The 16,835-nt window shown below is 38.9% G+C and overlaps 1 protein-coding gene across 1 annotated transcript in view; it reads right to left on the reverse strand.

Annotated features, from left to right (window-relative positions):
- The window catches only part of DPP10 (dipeptidyl peptidase like 10), a 435,193-nt gene that overhangs the window by 241,125 nt on the left and 177,233 nt on the right, over positions 1-16,835 (reverse strand). Inside the window, exon 2 of the mRNA XM_086616020.1 lies at positions 5,932-6,046. Coding sequence (XP_086472146.1) covers positions 5,932-5,956 — 25 coding nt within the window. The 5' untranslated portion in view covers positions 5,957-6,046. The remainder of the gene's footprint in view (positions 1-5,931; positions 6,047-16,835) is intronic.

Consider the following 16,835-nt stretch of genomic DNA (forward strand, 5'->3'; position numbering starts at 1 on the left):
TCAGAGTGAGCACATGTTGCTGTATATGCTCAGCTCCACAAATACATTCCTTGTCTTCACAACACTTCTAATTTAACAGCATCCAATACTGGGTTCCTCATATGCCCTTTTTCCCCTTCCTCCATAACCTTGCTGACTACCTACCCTCAACAAGCTGTTTTCCATCACCTATTTTGATTCAACACACCCTCATCCTGATGCCGCTTGTGATCCCAAAAGGATACCCCCTCTGACCTTTCTTGAGTCTGATTCTATTTATTGTGACCTCTTATATCCTGCCAGTTTGCCATCAATCAAGCTTACACAAGCTGTTATGCTGCCAAAAATTGTCTTACCATGATGGTTTAGTTTTCACAGATTTTTTTTTTCATTAACTGCTTTAATAAAAAACACAAAACCAATACACCAACTGTGTACAGAAAGACTACCAGAGAAGAAAGGTACACCAGCTCTGCTCTGTCTTCTCTCTAACTCACAGGCCTGCCAAGTAATCTCGATATAAACTGGATTTTAAAGTCACTTTTTAAATTGCTGTTAGCATTTCTAAGCTGAAACAACTGGCATCTTCAAGCAACTTTCCTAGATGTTTGAAAAGCAATTTTTCTCCTAATGCTAAGTCATTACCAAAATAGAGTCTTGTTTGTAATCCTTGACACTAGCTTTCCAATCTGTCAATATCTCATACTGTACAATTTTTAAGAAAATTTTGATTTGACATCAAAAGACTCTAAAATAGTAATTTAAGTTTCCAAACACTTAGTTTATATATAGCAAGGTGAATTACACATCATGGGAACTCTCAAAACGCTATACTAGGTTAATCTTTCTTAAGCACAAGCACAAATTAGTATGTGCTTCACAAAGTACTTATTTTATTTTAAAGACTGCCTTTTTCCACTTTATGTTTATTACCGCATTACCAAATAGCCCACTATCTCTTTTTCATTTCCATTTTAAATTTTATTGAATTATTCCTTGAAGGAATTATATTTCCTATGTCTTCACACTATTTCCCACAGATTTCTGTATTTCGGTCTGAAATTATATATATTACATATAGAAAATTAACACAGGTTACAGAATATATAAACAAAATAAAATGTTAAAAACTAAATGGCTACTTTTTAACTATACATCAAATTAACAATAGTTCAACAACGGTGTGTATTTATTCAAAATCACAAGCCTGTCTGCTTACTAAACTGGAAGACTGCAAAAGTAGAAATTAATAGCCTCGTTACTTTCCATGAGTTTATAGGATATTATTTTTGCAGGTTAAAAGTAGTCTAAACACTTCATAAAATTTACCTTCTAACTTAGCAAATAAAAGTAATAATGATTTATTGTAGTATATTATTAACTTAAACTCTTACTGACTTTTCTGTGGAAAAAAAAAAATGTAACACTAAGAATTAGGATAAAATCTTGATGTTAAATGCCATCTGAAAAGTGGAAAAACACCACTAGTAAACTGTATGCAAGCTAACAGGTACATTAGTAACTGGGAATTAGTACAGTTCATATTACGTTTGCATGAAAAACAAGTTGCCAGAAAGTAGTCAGATATCAAAATATTTTTGCCAATTTACAATAGTTACACGGAGCCTACACAGCATTGAATAGAAACCTGAATCTTCTGGTAATGAATCTCCACTTCAGCAAAAATAATTTTTATTTTCCTTTCTATTCATTTAAGAGGAGTATAAGAAATGGCGCGGAGCGGTCAGTCCCAACCCTGTCCTAATATTTATCTATAGGACATAATCAAAATGGATCCTCTTTCTAGAGCTTGATTTTACTCAAAACAATTTCAAAAAAACCCCCATTTTCTGTCATTTTGGCTAACCTAAATGTTCCCTAAAGGAATTTTTCTGCAAAACTGTCTTCTTTTTTTCCCCCATCAAGAAACGGGGGCAAAAAAGAGTCTATGAGGAGAGTTACATGCCACTTTGCTCAACAGTAATTACCATATATCAGCATGCATGGTTTACATGCTGATACCAACATCTCAGTAAAGGAGTCCCACATAAAGCATTCGAGTCTGCCACACCTTCAGAAACTGTAAGTTAACACGAAGGCGGAACTACTGTCATTCCCAAAACGAAGACAGCCTTAAGCGTTGTGGCAAAGCACCTGTACAAGGGTGGCAACGCCTGTACAATTCTTAGGCTGTTCTGAGGTGATTTTTCATAGGAAAGCTTTCAGTTGCTACTACTTCCAACTGAGCATTTCTCACTTTTGAAACACAGGTCAACAGTGGTCAACCAGATAGATCTTCAGATAATTTCTACAATGTGGAACAAACTGTCATGATGCAAAGCACAAAACCATGCTGATTTTAAGGCAGGAGTGAGGAGGCCCCGATCCCAGAAAATCTACCTATGAATATTTCAGTATGTGCAGGTATGTGCTGAAACTTCAAAGACAAGAAACAGAATAAAGCCAGAACAAAAAAGATACCTGTGTTGTGTTTATACTGACATGCAACCCAAACGATGGCATCTTATAAACAGCCATTTCTGTCTCTGCACTGGCCATCAGTTCGCAATATAAAGGAAGTTACACTTACAAGATTATTCACAAGGTATTTTCTTTTTTTTTTTTTATTCTCTCTTAAATACTTCTCCAGTAATCATGTCCAAATATTACACACAGAAATCACTGGATTCATCATTAAATTGCCCCAGAGGATAGAGAGGCTCTTATTCTGAAACTCCCGAGTTTTTCCACACTCTAGTCCCTTACTTTAGCAGAAGTAACCTCATTCTTTGATATCTCTACGCACTTTCCTTATCATTGCACTTATCTAATTGTAAAGAAAACTAGTAAGGATATTGGCCTGCAAGCCTTCTGTTCCCAGCTATGGAGCAGTGTAGCAATTTGTACTTGGTGGACGTGATGGTTTTTCTTAAACATACTCCTTAGTCCACAGTTTCCCAGAGAGCTGTTGAGCTCCAACAAGAGGTTACTGGACCATGAGTCTATTCAGACTCCACCACTAATCTCTTACATTACTGAATGGTCTGGTCTTCCATTTTTCCATCTCTTTGTTACAAATACTAATACACTTATAAAGTTTCTGAGTATTAGCACAGATGAAAAGCAATATAAAGGGGATCAAAATATGATTAGTATTGTTGGTATGATTTACTAAAACGACAAATGCGACTGCAACACAAATATTTCATATTTTAACAGAAGCCAAGACATTAGTAGGTCCAAATACATCTCTCACTTCTACACGATTCCTGCTTAGTGCTGTATATTTAAGTTACAATTCATATAATAAAAAGCATTTTTAAAAAACTCAAGAATTTCCATTTAGTTTTAATAGTGCTTTTATCTTTAGCAGAAGCTAAAGCCTCTTTGAAGCCTTTTGCATATAACTTACATAGAAGATTTTCTTTTAAAAGCTTGTTATCTCATACAGAAGCCTTGATGCCACTAATAAAAGAAGGCATGAAAGCTGTTGCTCAAAGTTTGAGTGAAGCCAAACAACAACTGTTGAAGCGTACACAGACCTAAGAGTTTCTTATACTGTGAACAAAGCAATGTATAAATACTTGTAGGCAAAAGAGGTCATTTCTGTTAGATTTGGCATATCAGTAAATACACTTTTGCCTTCACAAAACTTTCAACAGAACAACCAGGCTTCTGAGCAACTGCCATCAGAAATTAGTATCATCCCCACAACAAGAAGCAGCATGATGCATAGTATTTAAGGGAATTTACATTAAATCTAAAAAGCACTCATCAGCACAGGCAGAACTAAACAGCAAAAGAAGCCTCTGATGCTCAGAATAGGATTAGAAAATGAAAAGCAATCCACTCTGAACTACTCTGAGGTAATATAGGACAAAATTCTCACTATTGCACTGAACATCTTAATTCAGATTTATTATATTTTATAAGAAGAATTTGCAAAACCAAGTATTTATAATAGCAGATAGGAGCACCTTAGAACTGAGCCCCTTGCAATAGCCAGACTTGTGAGAGTCTCCCAAGTTTTTCCTCCCCTCGAATGCCAGATATCCCAAAGTGATCTCACATATATTCAGGCCAGGTAACTTCAGCTATAGTGCTTAGCACCTGCCAGCAAACCAGCACAGTATCAGAACATTTTCTTCCATAAATATATTATTTAATCATGAAAGTGAAGGAGGAACAGCACTGATTAGGAACAAAACAGGGAAAGCAGCTGTCCTACAATGCATCTGCAAAGCTTTCTTCGTTAAGCATTTCTGACATGCAAGAAACCACCGTTTTACTGACCCAGATTATTTTGAGAAAAAGATTTTTATTTATATCAAGCTCTGCAGTCTCTACGGGATATCTTAGAGCATCTGAGCTGACAGAACTAGTTTTCCCTTGCATGACTTGAACTGAAATGTAGGTCCCAGCTTACATCAAGCTTTCAAGCAAGCTCTCTGGATTTTGAAACCGCCTCAGAGATGTTGTAATTCACTGAGCTTTTTTAACATATTTAAAAAAAAAATAACATTTCCCTAGGTTGTTTACTCTTTTTTCCACGAGTGCCTTCAAAGACTTCAATTTATGTTTTTACATCATTAATAATTCTATATAGATATAACAGTCAGAATCGATGTTTATTATTGTGAATTCCAGCATAACACTTCTGAGATTTTACAAGCCTTAAAAAAGTTACCTCTCCTTGAGAAGAAAAACAGTCTTCTGTCTTAAAGCATACCGAGATACGTCACCATTTGCCCTCACCATCTGTTTTTTATTATTCCCTGAAGAAACTCCTACACACTGAGACTACAGCAGCACAACCTTGCTTTTATTTTTCTCAAAATGTTCTAAGTGGAAATAAGCAAACAGTCATTTCTTTATCATTCCTTGGACAGAACCATATGTAGTAAATATTTATACAAAACAGAAGAACAGTCCATAGTATTCCTGCATACTCTCCCCAGCTGTCTCATTCCCTCTGACAAGCAAAGCTTTTTGATCCTTTTCTATCCAGTCTCAACACCTTCCTTTTGAGCAGCATCCGTCTACTACTGTACTTGCTCATGCACAGATCCACTCAGCTTCCCTCTTCATCCAGTGGCCAAATTGTCTGGAATCGTTATTTAACTAAAAAGAAATTCATTAACCTTTTGGTTTACACAAACTGGGCACTTGCATGCAGAACATTTGCAGACCAATATTTACTATCTAGGCATGCCATTCAAATCAAGTACTTTACATAGTAACTTTAAATCTGACAAAAATAATTCAAAGATATTTTTTCTTTAAAACTTATGCAATGTTTCCTTCTTTTAGGTTCCTAGACATAGTTAAACAGGTGCTGCTCCAGCAGTAAAAAGAAAATCTTTAGAAAAATAACTCAGATCAAATTAGAACAACAAAAAAACTAAATTAAGTATAATTATTTTATATGTTCAACTACTTTTTTTGTCTAGTACTTGCCCTCTTCCCTTTTTTTTTTTTTCTCTGGTAACTGAACTGTTAAGTAATTTCCCCTCTCTTTTTTTTCTGAGAGACAGAAAAGTGAAGATTGTGTGTGTACGTATGAAAGATGCATGCTTCTGGTTCAGTGAGAAGTTTCATTCTCAGTATTAAGTCTTCCATGACATACAACTTTCTCTTAGCTCATCTGTGAATCTGAAATTAACCCAAGATTCAAGTGACAAAATCTTAAAGTCAGCTCACACCTGCTGAGGCTAATAAGAATTGCTTGTAGCCATCTCAAGGCTGACACAGTCCTAAGGACCTACTGCCAAAGCCAAACACTTCTGCTCCACAAGGCCTCCGGTAACTCGAGTCCCGACAGGCACCAAATTTGTAGTAGCCAGAAGTTAAAAATGCTTAAAGGCAAGAGATACTTCAACATTTATATGTCATTTTAATGACTGCATTATGAATCATACACCTTCAGTAAGATAAAATAAAGAAGTAGGTTACCTGGGGTTAAAAGAATGACAGACATAGTGATGAGTGAACAAACAACTAGAATCACCAGCAGCGCAATAGCAATTCCCTTCCAGTTCCTCTGCGGAGGGCTGTTACTTCCAAGTTCCTACAGGAATGGAAAAAAATAAAATAAAAGGAAAAGACCATGTTTCATAATCATATATTTCTAGAGCTATTAGCGATAGGAAAATTGCTCTGTGCATATTCATAATCACAGCATGGAAGGTGATGATGGTCCCTCCCCTCTCAATAGTATACACAGCCATCCAAAGGTGTGTAACTCTTAACGCTTTGCAACACATATCTCTCTTTTTAAAAAAAGTACATATATGTAATTTTATACCCCTAAGAGACAATCAAATGAGCTTATACAAGCTGTCCAAAATACGACTGGTGTTAAAATGTGCTGAACATAAACTTCAGGACAACATCAACTAGCAGTTTATAAGATAATTGCAGAAATGAAACGTAGCAATTTACTGTAATTCCACCTAACGTGGTATGGACCATAAAGGTTTAAATACACATTCTTTTTAATGTACACTATTAAACTTATTTGTAATAGAAAACATTTACAAAACTGCCTGAGGCACCAAGTATTCCATCTGAAGCTACACAACTCTTCCTCTCTATACAGCAGTTCAACTGTAAACTGCTCCCCCATTACTCATAAAAAACCAACAGTAGTTTATAACAAATGTTAAATGACTGCTTCTGTAACTACTAGTACACTTAGACCTACATTCTCTGCGGTTACACGTTTAACTCCTGTTAACTCCAGCCAGACACCAGTTTCAGGTTTGTCAGTAGTAGCAATGCATTGCCTGTGCTCATGGTAGAGTTTGAAACCAAGCAACGCGTAAACATCTAGCAACAGAATGACGAAACCAGTACGACAATTGGTTCACACAATCTTAACTTTCTCTCACAGAAAACAGTATTTTTTCTATTTACCTATAGCTGGCAAGAGTAAAAATGTTTCTCTACCACAATTACCCGTGCCTTTACCATCTCTAAATTCAATCGCTGTGGTAAGTCTCTGTGAAAGGAAACCCTGGAGGGACTTCTCAGAAGATCCCACTTCAGCCTGCTTACAAAGTTGAGTTATGTTACACGAGTGCTTTGCAGTCGGCACAAGCTTCCGCTAAGCTCCAACTAAATAACCGGTGAGGTAAAAAAAGTGGGCTTTAGCCCACACATGCCCTTGAACATCTCCTAAAAGCCTCTGCCCCTCTCCCCGAGACCTGCTGCTCTAACAGGCACCAGCAGAGCCCTGCCAGGTGCCTCTCCACTGAACGCGTCGGGAGCCACTGCCACGAAAGATGAGAGATTATTTGGGGTCTCTCCAATTCAACCTGCGACCCTGGATTAGTTAATCTTGCAAGCACCCAGCAAGGATATCCTTTTATCTTTCCCCTTTCCACTGGAGAAAAGGGCAGAGGGACGGGGGTGCCTCTGCCACCACAGCCACCTGGTTCTATGTGGAGGACTAAGACACAGAACGGCACCTCCTGCTCTGTCTGATAAGCTTTCAAAAACATATTAATACTTTTTCCACATACATACTATTGCATTTTTTTTCTGTGAATTATAAACAAGTGAGAAATTGGGACGGTTTCACAACAGAAAACGACAACAGTCTTGTGCCTTCTTGTCGGACGTACACTGCCTCAACGCCATACAACACCCAGAGCACCACCTCTAAATGGTCTTTCATTTGTTGGGTTTGGGTTTTTTTTCTCCACCAGTTCATTGCTATCTGTAAAAGACAGTTTCTCTCCCTGGTCCTCTTCTCTGGGAAACGAGAGGGGAATGTCCCTACACTGTCTCTAAGCAATCCCATGGGAGAAGCCTCACAGGAGACCCCGCACCATCGCGGCTCCCAGCGAGGAGCCCCTCACGCCACAACATGGCTGCTGCCAGCCGGGCGCACCTGATCATCTTAGATGTTGTTAGCCTCACTAGAGAGGAAAAGTAGCTGCTCTGCCTACTCGGTTCAAACACTGGGCCACAGCTGCTCCTCACGGGATCAGCTCCCTCCCGAGAGGCGTCCGTCTTTTGCCCTCCCCGCGGCCACAGCCGGCTCGGTCCGGCAGCAAATGGCCACCGGCCAGGCGGCTGCTCTGCCCTTCCCTCCGGGGGCTGTGGGAGCAACTTCCTGTTTTATTGTTACACAAATCTCCTCTTTGGCGTTGATCCTGATGGAATGGCAGGTAATGGAGGATATTTAATTATAGCACAGAGAAGGAAATTATTGAGGACAGTTAAAGCAGAGCATCAGCAGGTGGTCCCTCTCAGATGGAATTCTGTGCAGCCTCCCTGGGGATCACCATGCAGGAGAAGCCCGATTGCCATAACCAGCAGTGCATCTTTGATGTTTGTACTTTTTTACTAAAGTTCAGGACTCCTGTCTTCTGCAGGCAGGCAGAAAAAATGGTGAAAGCAGAAACTCCCAGAACCTGCCTCCTTTCCCCATCCCACAGCCCCCGTTTCCCAACCCCTTGCACACCTGCCTGCTCCCCTCATTTCCTTCAGCTCCTTCTGATTCACTCCCACCTCACTAAATACCAATTACCACAGCAGCTTCCTGACATGCCTTAAAAATCGCCTGTGTGATGGCCTCACAAGCGCCTCTGGTGCTCCCGAGGGTATGCGGATTGATCGCACAGCTCAGCCCTTTCCGGGCAGTCCTAACCACGTTGACATTGCAAGATCCCCAGACTTTTCACAGAAGTACAAAACTTTTACGTCCTGCATGTAAACTCAGATCCAAGCTATTATTTTCCTTAAATAAGAATTATGTTAGTGGTAACAGCACAGTCCATAAAGTTATTCTAAACACAACAGTATAGGCCTTATTCATATGACACATAACAGAGTCCAATTGTAATAGAAGAACTAGTAGCTCATCCCAGCAAGAGAGAGAAAACTCTTCTCTGGTGAGAAAACAGTAGTTACCCTCAGAGCATCATGAAACTCTATTCCCAAGGATTGACTTAAAACAACAGAAGCTGGACAACTTGATGAATGTTTTCTGTACCAAAGGCTCTAAAAAATGTACCAAGTCCTCATTATTCAGAATTTTCTTCTCTGAAGACATGAATATTGTTCAGTTTCTAAAAATAAAGCTCCATTTTAAATAGTTCTACAAATTTTTGCAAGGAGAATACTGAACAGATGAATCTAGTATTGAGCATACGAAGCTTATTGGTGTGCACTGTGAAAAAGAAGGGGGCTTCCAGCTAGCTGAAGATCTTGGAGACTCGCATAAAAAGCACTTATCTCTGACTAAGGAGAAAGTATTTGGTTTTAACAATTTGATAAAATTTATGAGTTGTTCCAACTTACCAGATTAGAGGCTTTTAAAAGGTCATGAGGATGTTTTGATATTGAGTGACAACATGCTGGGAAGACATTTGTGAAGTTAATGTACACTAACAAAAAAGATTTGATGAAGTATTAGAAAAATTATTATAATAAGGTGAATTCATAGTACAATGAGATCTCCAATCAACTCTCTTGATGTTAACCAGTGCAACTCTTGGACTATAATCTTCAATGTTTTAAAACAGAGTAAGCTGCTGCTCTTCAACAAAGTATTTTCAGCCTTGCACTGCTTTTCAAAATGGTCATAAGCAAAAGGCAGTTAAATAGGTATTTAGACTTTGTATCGCTGGCAAGACAGAAGCTATCATTTTGAGTATGACAAGAAGATAGAGGCATTCAAGAGGAAACATCTTAGAGAGCCATACAGTGAGAAGCTTTTGACATCATATTGTTACCCCATAACTAACTGCTAACTGGCACATAACAACAACAAACACACAGATGGAGATTTAAGGATCTAATCTTCTAAACAGGCTTTTCTATTAAAGTAGTTTGAAAAAATATCAACTTTCGAAGATGGTGTTTTATATATAAAACTATCTATAATATTATTAAAGATTTTACAATCTAACTCTAATGAATCAGAAAATGGCTGCTCAAAGCATAATACAATTGCAAGTATTCTCATTATTTAAAGTACCTTTTTCACAAACCATTTAATTGCACTGTTGCCAAAAACAATCCTTAAGTAATATATGTATTTCTGAATGTAATTTTTGATTAATATCTTACTAAAACACAGCTACAAAGAAAAAAATCCATTATACTGCGCACACACAAAAATGTACACCAATGTTACAGAACCTGATGCTTTTGCCTATTCCTGCCAAACACTAAAGACCACGTTTTGCCATGAGCTTTTAATCACTACCACCAGTGAACTCAATGTATGCAACCAAAGAGAGGTTCTGGCCTAAGAGCCTAAACTTTTTGCCCTTTGATGGTCTTCATTTAACCGCTGTTGAAAAGACCCCTAAAAGAAAAGGCGTAACTTGCTGTCAGAATGGTTTTACGATAAATGGTACTATATAGCATTACAGAGGCTGCAAACAGTGTAATTAAGTGATCCCAGCAAAATTTTGAAATAGTAACCAAAAGAAAGATTAAAACTGCAGAGACTGGACGTGAGAGGGATGACAGGTTGAGGCTGTCAAAGGAGAGCATGAGTCATTTCAACCCTTCAGCATCCCTCTATGTTAAATCCCACTTGACACTGCAAAACAAGATATTTCAGAGGGAAATGCTCAAAAACTACATCCAGAAAATACACAAAGCAAATATAAATCAAATATGCCGAAGCATTTTTCTCTCTCCTTTTCTAGGCTGATTTCTAAATATATACTCCCTCTCCAAACACAATTTACTGGCTGATGATGAACTGATTCACTACAAGCATGAAAATCTTTTAAGCAGTAGCAGGACACAGCTTTGAATTTCACAATCTATGGCACATAATCTCATCCAGCAGTTCTGAGGAGTTGTTCTCTATTTTTGAACAAAATACAGAGTTTGACGTGGATGTTTCATCTTGACAATAAAAAACCACAAAATTACCTCCATAATGGATGTGTTACACCTGAATGTAACAAGAAGACAGAACCCAAGTTCCTATTACAACAGAAATAACAACATGAAACTAATGCCCATTAAATTTATTTCATATAGAAATATTTTTATCCTCTGACACAGAAATGCAAGTGCTTATAATTTGAGTGCTGCTTCCTTTTAAGTAGTATTGGGGATATTGATTTGGGAAAAAGAATCACTTAAAATTAATAGATGTAGTAGCTTAAAAAAACCCAACCAACACTCAAATATTTCCATATTTTTACCTGAATAAACTTACAATCTTTCTTGTAAGCAGCATAATCAGAAAAAATATCACAGCTTCCTTCCTAAAGCTTATTGAGTTGCACAGTTTTATTGTTAATCAATGAGGCTAAAAAGCCTTTAAGACATAATTTTTCTAGCACGCATGTACAACCAAGGAGACAACAAAAAGTCAGAAAATAGTGTCATAACATGCTGCATTAATAAGTCAGGTTTTTGAATTACCTTAATAGCATCTTCCTGATTTCTTGGAAAACTATTTATGTAAACCACAATCCAATTTCTACCATGGAAATAATGACTAAAGCAGTAGGAGACTGCCTGGTGCACGAAGGCACACTGAAGGGACCTGGCTAAAGCCTGGGGACTAAAGAGCACCTCTGCCAGGCTTTTCCAGAAGAGGTAAGATAGTTAAAATGCAGCATCCCCTTTGAGAGAAGAAATGAAAAACAAACTTTCAGAGACGCACTAACCCTGAAAGCTGGCATTTAACTAAACTGCTTTTTCTCATAGAACTACCTGTCCATGCTGTGATCGACCTGGCTGATAAATGGTGTGATGAGCAAATACAGAAAATATGCATTTATCTATAAAAATGAAGAACAAAAATGCCACCAGTTTTAACTATTTCTGCCGGGTACAGCTGGGTACAGCTCAAAGCGAAAGTGGAGATTCTGCCATTATTTCTGCAGTCTGGAGTGGACTTCACCAGGTTGATAGGCTCAGCAGTACAAGTGTGCAGATGCACGTTGGTGTTTGCCCCTGGTCTGTGGGTATTTGAAACATAAAACCCATGAGCACTACGCTGCAGCAGTGCCTGGTGGTCGCCTGCTCTTGTATTGGGGCACTAAGGGCAGATGAAAGATCTCCGAAGAGCCATGGGATGCAGCAGTTTCTGCTAGCATAGCATCTTCTGAAGCCTTGAATGAATTGTCTTCTTTCTTTTGTCTTTTTTTTTTTTTTTTAAAAGTGTTTCTGTACTGTCACCAGGACAAAGCCTACAGAGGAAAGCTCGAAGAAGAATCACAGCCTTCCCTTATTTTGGCAAGAATTTCAGGGGCAAAGTGCATTAGAGTAGGAAAAGCAAATGTAATTTGCTTTGCAGTAGGAACGAGAATGAGTCTCACTGTGGTTTAGACGTAATCACGACAGTATCACTTAATGACTCCTCCAGCATCTACTTCATTAAACACTACCATTTGCATTCCCCAAACATGAAGAAAAGGTGATAAACATAAAAAGACAAACAGTTTCATGCTGTATCTCAGGTGTTTTAAAAGACAGATCCAGGATACTTACAATTAAAAGATTGCTGTCTTTCCAGAATTCTTTATAGAGCTGGTCCTGCAACTGATACTAAATGCTACCTGCCTGATTTTGCAGTGTACTATTTGCAGGAAAATTACCACAGCAAGCATTTAGAATTTGTGATGAAATGATTGCATCCATTCCTTCCCAGCTGTTTTTGAGTAATCCCATGGCCTAGATAGCAAGAGAGACTAAAAGACAGATCCACAAAGTGGCACAGGATAGTTACAAGCTATTTGCATAAGTACCTATCATTTTCATCCCTCATGCTCCCTTTACAATTTCCTGTGTTATAAGATCCTATTGCTCCAGTTCTTGTCTGAATGATTATGGTCATACAATTACTTTCCCCAGTCAATATCTTTATTCATCAAAACGTTGGCACTTCTTTTCAGAGTCATTGTAAAACGCCACTTTCAGAGCAACGCATGACTCTCCGTCAGCTCTGTGGATAACGGGCGTTTTAAAAAGAGAGCAGCTTGTTAGCAATTACCCTGCTCAGAACAGGTGCGGGATTTGGATATGGGAACAATCTGTCTTCATATTTTTATTTCTCTGGGCTGCGCTGGTAAGAGAAACCCCTCCTTTTGCAGCGCCAAAGGGAAAAAAACCCAGCCCAATCCAAAACAAATAAAACAAAACCCATCCCTGTCTCAGTAAAATTAAACTAAAAGAATAAATGTGGACATGTATGTCATCCTGAGACATGTTAATCACCCACACTGGTTATGTATTTTCTTAACCTTGCAAAATGTTATGTGCTTTTTTCCAGCCTTGATCATTTTTGTTCTAAGCAGAGAGTTTGTTTTTTTTTTTTTTTCTGGGACCTGCAAATGCCCATTTACAGATCGAATTGTGGTAATTTTTGGTATTTTGGAACAGCTTTGTCAACACCCTTAGTTCCTACTACTCACAAAAATGATCAGAAACATTTATGGCAACTATTTAATGTATTATGGCTAGCATTAAGAATGCATTTCACATCTTCCGACTCTTTTTGCAGTGTACCTTGTAACATTTGCTCAAACACAATGAGCTAGCTATTACACTAGACAAACAAGTAAAAGACTAACTTCTGAAGCATTCTGCGGAAATCCCTGTTCCAGCCCTAATCACAGAAGATGAGTTTAAAATTTTGGTCATTGCTTGCACATGCAATAAATACAAAAGCAGGGAGAAAATGGGGTCAGCACAACTAATCAAAACAGCATGGCCGATGCACGAGTTGTTAAAATTTGTGGCTTTCCGCTTTTTTTTTATGAACATAACAGTATTCACATTTGCAGCATAGAAAAGCAAAGGGAAAAAAGTGAACTACCATAGTGCACAATTTAAAAAAAAATATGTAAAATGCAGTTCATGGAAAATACTGCCACAAGGACTGTTGAGTAGCTGGGACAGAGGGAGGCTTGGATAAAATAACAATAGATGACAAAACTGGTTTATATTTGAAATAAAAAACAGCCACGATGTAGAGAAAAGCTACAGCAGACAAGGGAATTCCTTTGGCTTTGGGAGCTGAGTCCAATGTAACACACTTGTATGAAGAGTTATAATGTCACATAGAGTTGCTGCAGCATCAGAGGCAACTTCGTTGAGACCCAGTATTTCAAAGTTGTTGTCGCTTTTCATCCTGCGTTCACGGACTTTTTGTTTCTAACAAGTTTCTGATGTAAAAATACTGTATTCTTTTTCCAGTCCACCAGTAATATATGGAGAATTAAGGAGAATAACGATGTTCTGGCAAGATGTAAGTATCTTGAGACTCAAAAGCACTTATGTACATGAAAGCTACAGATAGCCACCTATAGGGATTTTTGCAAGTTTCTAAATAGAACAGCTACTGAACAGCTGCTTTGTTAAATACATCTATTTGCAACACTCATCCAATCTCCTCTGCAAATCTCACCTCCAGACAGTTGGTAGTCAAGGAGTCACACACCCTTTTGGGGGTCTGAGCCTCACTGCTAGCCCTGGTGTGACTCCAGGTTATGTTCCCCGTGTCCTCATCAGACCAAAGCTCTGATAGTCACACTGTGCTACATCTTCTCCTCCTGACACAAGTCTCATCTTGAAGCTAATGAGATTTTTGTCTGAATATGAAAAGCTATCTCTGTGTCTTAAAGACTGCCTGCAAGATTATGTGGAAATAAAGCATGTGGCTCATTTCCAGTGAGTCCATGCATCATTAATATCTAGAGGAAATCAACAATTCATTTGCCATAATTAAAGAAAATTCTTAATGTCTTTTACTAAAGCAAGTAACGACAAGGACAGAAAAAGACGGCAAAGCAGCTGGCACAAACATGATTTTATTGCAGCTGACTATGATGTAAAGGAAGAAGTCTATATGAATACTGGCACAGTCATTTATGGCCAAAAAGGTATTTTCACAAATTCATATTGATCCAAACTTTAATGAAATGTCACAAGATAGCAACATATTTCTTCCATTCTTATTATGTTGAAGAAAAATCACCCAATACAGTAAAATAATGTATCTAAAAAAAAGACATACAAAAATGGATGAACACAGGCTGTACGCGTTGCATACCTACAGATCTTTCTACAGATACGACAAAGTTGTTTGCTAGAATTTGTCCTTTCATTACTCAGAAACTAAATTATACTTTGCCTGATTTGCTTCTTAAAAAAAAAAAAAGCTTTTAAATGTATTTTTACTTCTCAAGGTATTTGCAAGGTCCCACAACAGATGACTTTTAAAACTGACATCGCTGATTCTGACATAAATGAGCAGATCTGCTTGACAACATAACATTACATTTCACTGAAGGTTACAAAAACAGGAAAGGTTAGTATATTGCAGGAACGGCACATAAGTCAAATTTAGGTTTATGCCACACAATTTTACAATTCAAATTGAATACAGTGCCCCTATATTTAGTGGTATAACGCCAAGCTTTGCAGTGGAGCGTAACTTTAAATTTAAGACCACTGTTAGACTAGAAGAACCAAAATCACCTTTTGGACTTTCTCAGCGTTCAGGTATTTGTACGTATGCTTAATTTTATGCCATTTAGGAGTCCTGGAGAACAGATTTGACAAAAACATTTTCTTAGATCAGTGATATTAAATGTGCCCAGCAAGATCAAGCAGCAGGTCCTCCTGGAAACTACACTAAGGCACATGGAAAATAAGGAGGTGATTGGTGACAGCCAACATGGTTTCACTAAAGGAAAATAGTGCCTGACAAATTTGGTGGCCTTCTACGATGGGGTTGTGGCATTGGAAGAACAACTGATGTCATCTGCTTGGACTTGTGCAAAGCATTTGAGACTGTCCTGCACAACATCCTTGTCTCCAAATTGGAGAGAAATGGATTTGACAGACGGATCACTCAGTGGATAAGTAATTGGCTGGATGGTCGCATGCAAAGAGTTGCAGTCAACAGCTCCATGTCCATGATCAGTGATGAGTGGTGTTCTTCAGAGGTCAATACTGAGGCCGGTGCTATTTAACATCTTTGTGAGCAACATGGACAGTGGGATCGAGTGCACCCTCAGCAAGTTTGCTGATGACATCAAGCTGTGTGGTGTTGTGGACACGCTGGAGGGAAGGGATGCCATCCAGACGGACCATGACAGGCTGGAGAGGTAGGCCTGTGAGAACCTCATTAAGTTCAATAAGGCCAAGTGCAAGGTCCTGCACGTAGGTCGGGGCAATCCCAAGCACAAGTACAGGCTGGGCGGAGAATGGATTGAGAGCAGTCCTGAGGAAAAGGACTTGGGAGTGCTGGTTGATGAGAAGCTCAACATGAGCCGGCAATGCACATTGGCAGCCCAGAAAGCCAACCGTATCCTGGGCTGCATTAAAAGAAGCATGGCCAGCAGGTTGAGGGAGGTGATTCTGCCCCTCTACTCTGCTCTCGTGAGACCCCACCTGCAGTACTGCCTTCAGCTCTGGGGCCCCCAACACAAGAAGGACATAGATCTGTTGGAGCAGGTCCAGAGGAGGGCCACAAAGATGATCCGAGGGCTGGAGCACCTCTGCTATGAAGAATGGCAGAGAGAGTTGGGGTTGTTCAGCCTAGAAAAGAGAGGGCTTCAGGGAGACCTTCTAGGAGTCTTCCAGTACTTCAAGGAGGCCTACAAGAAAGCTGGAGAGGGACTTTTTACAATGATATATAGTGATAGGACAAGGGGCAATGGATTTAAACTGAAAGAGGGGAGATTTAGGTTAGATCTAAGGAAGAAATTCTTCTCTCTTAGGGTGGTGAGGCACTGGAACAGGTTGTCCAGAGAAGTTGTGGCTGCCCCATCCCTGGAAGTGTTCAAGGCCAGGCTGGATGAGGCTTTGGGCAACCTGGTCTAATGGAAGGTGTCCCTGCCCATGGCAGGAGGGTTGGAACT

The sequence above is a fragment of the Tauraco erythrolophus genome, chromosome 8, assembly GCF_009769465.1.
Source record: "Tauraco erythrolophus isolate bTauEry1 chromosome 8, bTauEry1.pri, whole genome shotgun sequence".
Lineage (NCBI taxonomy): Eukaryota > Metazoa > Chordata > Aves > Musophagiformes > Musophagidae > Tauraco > Tauraco erythrolophus.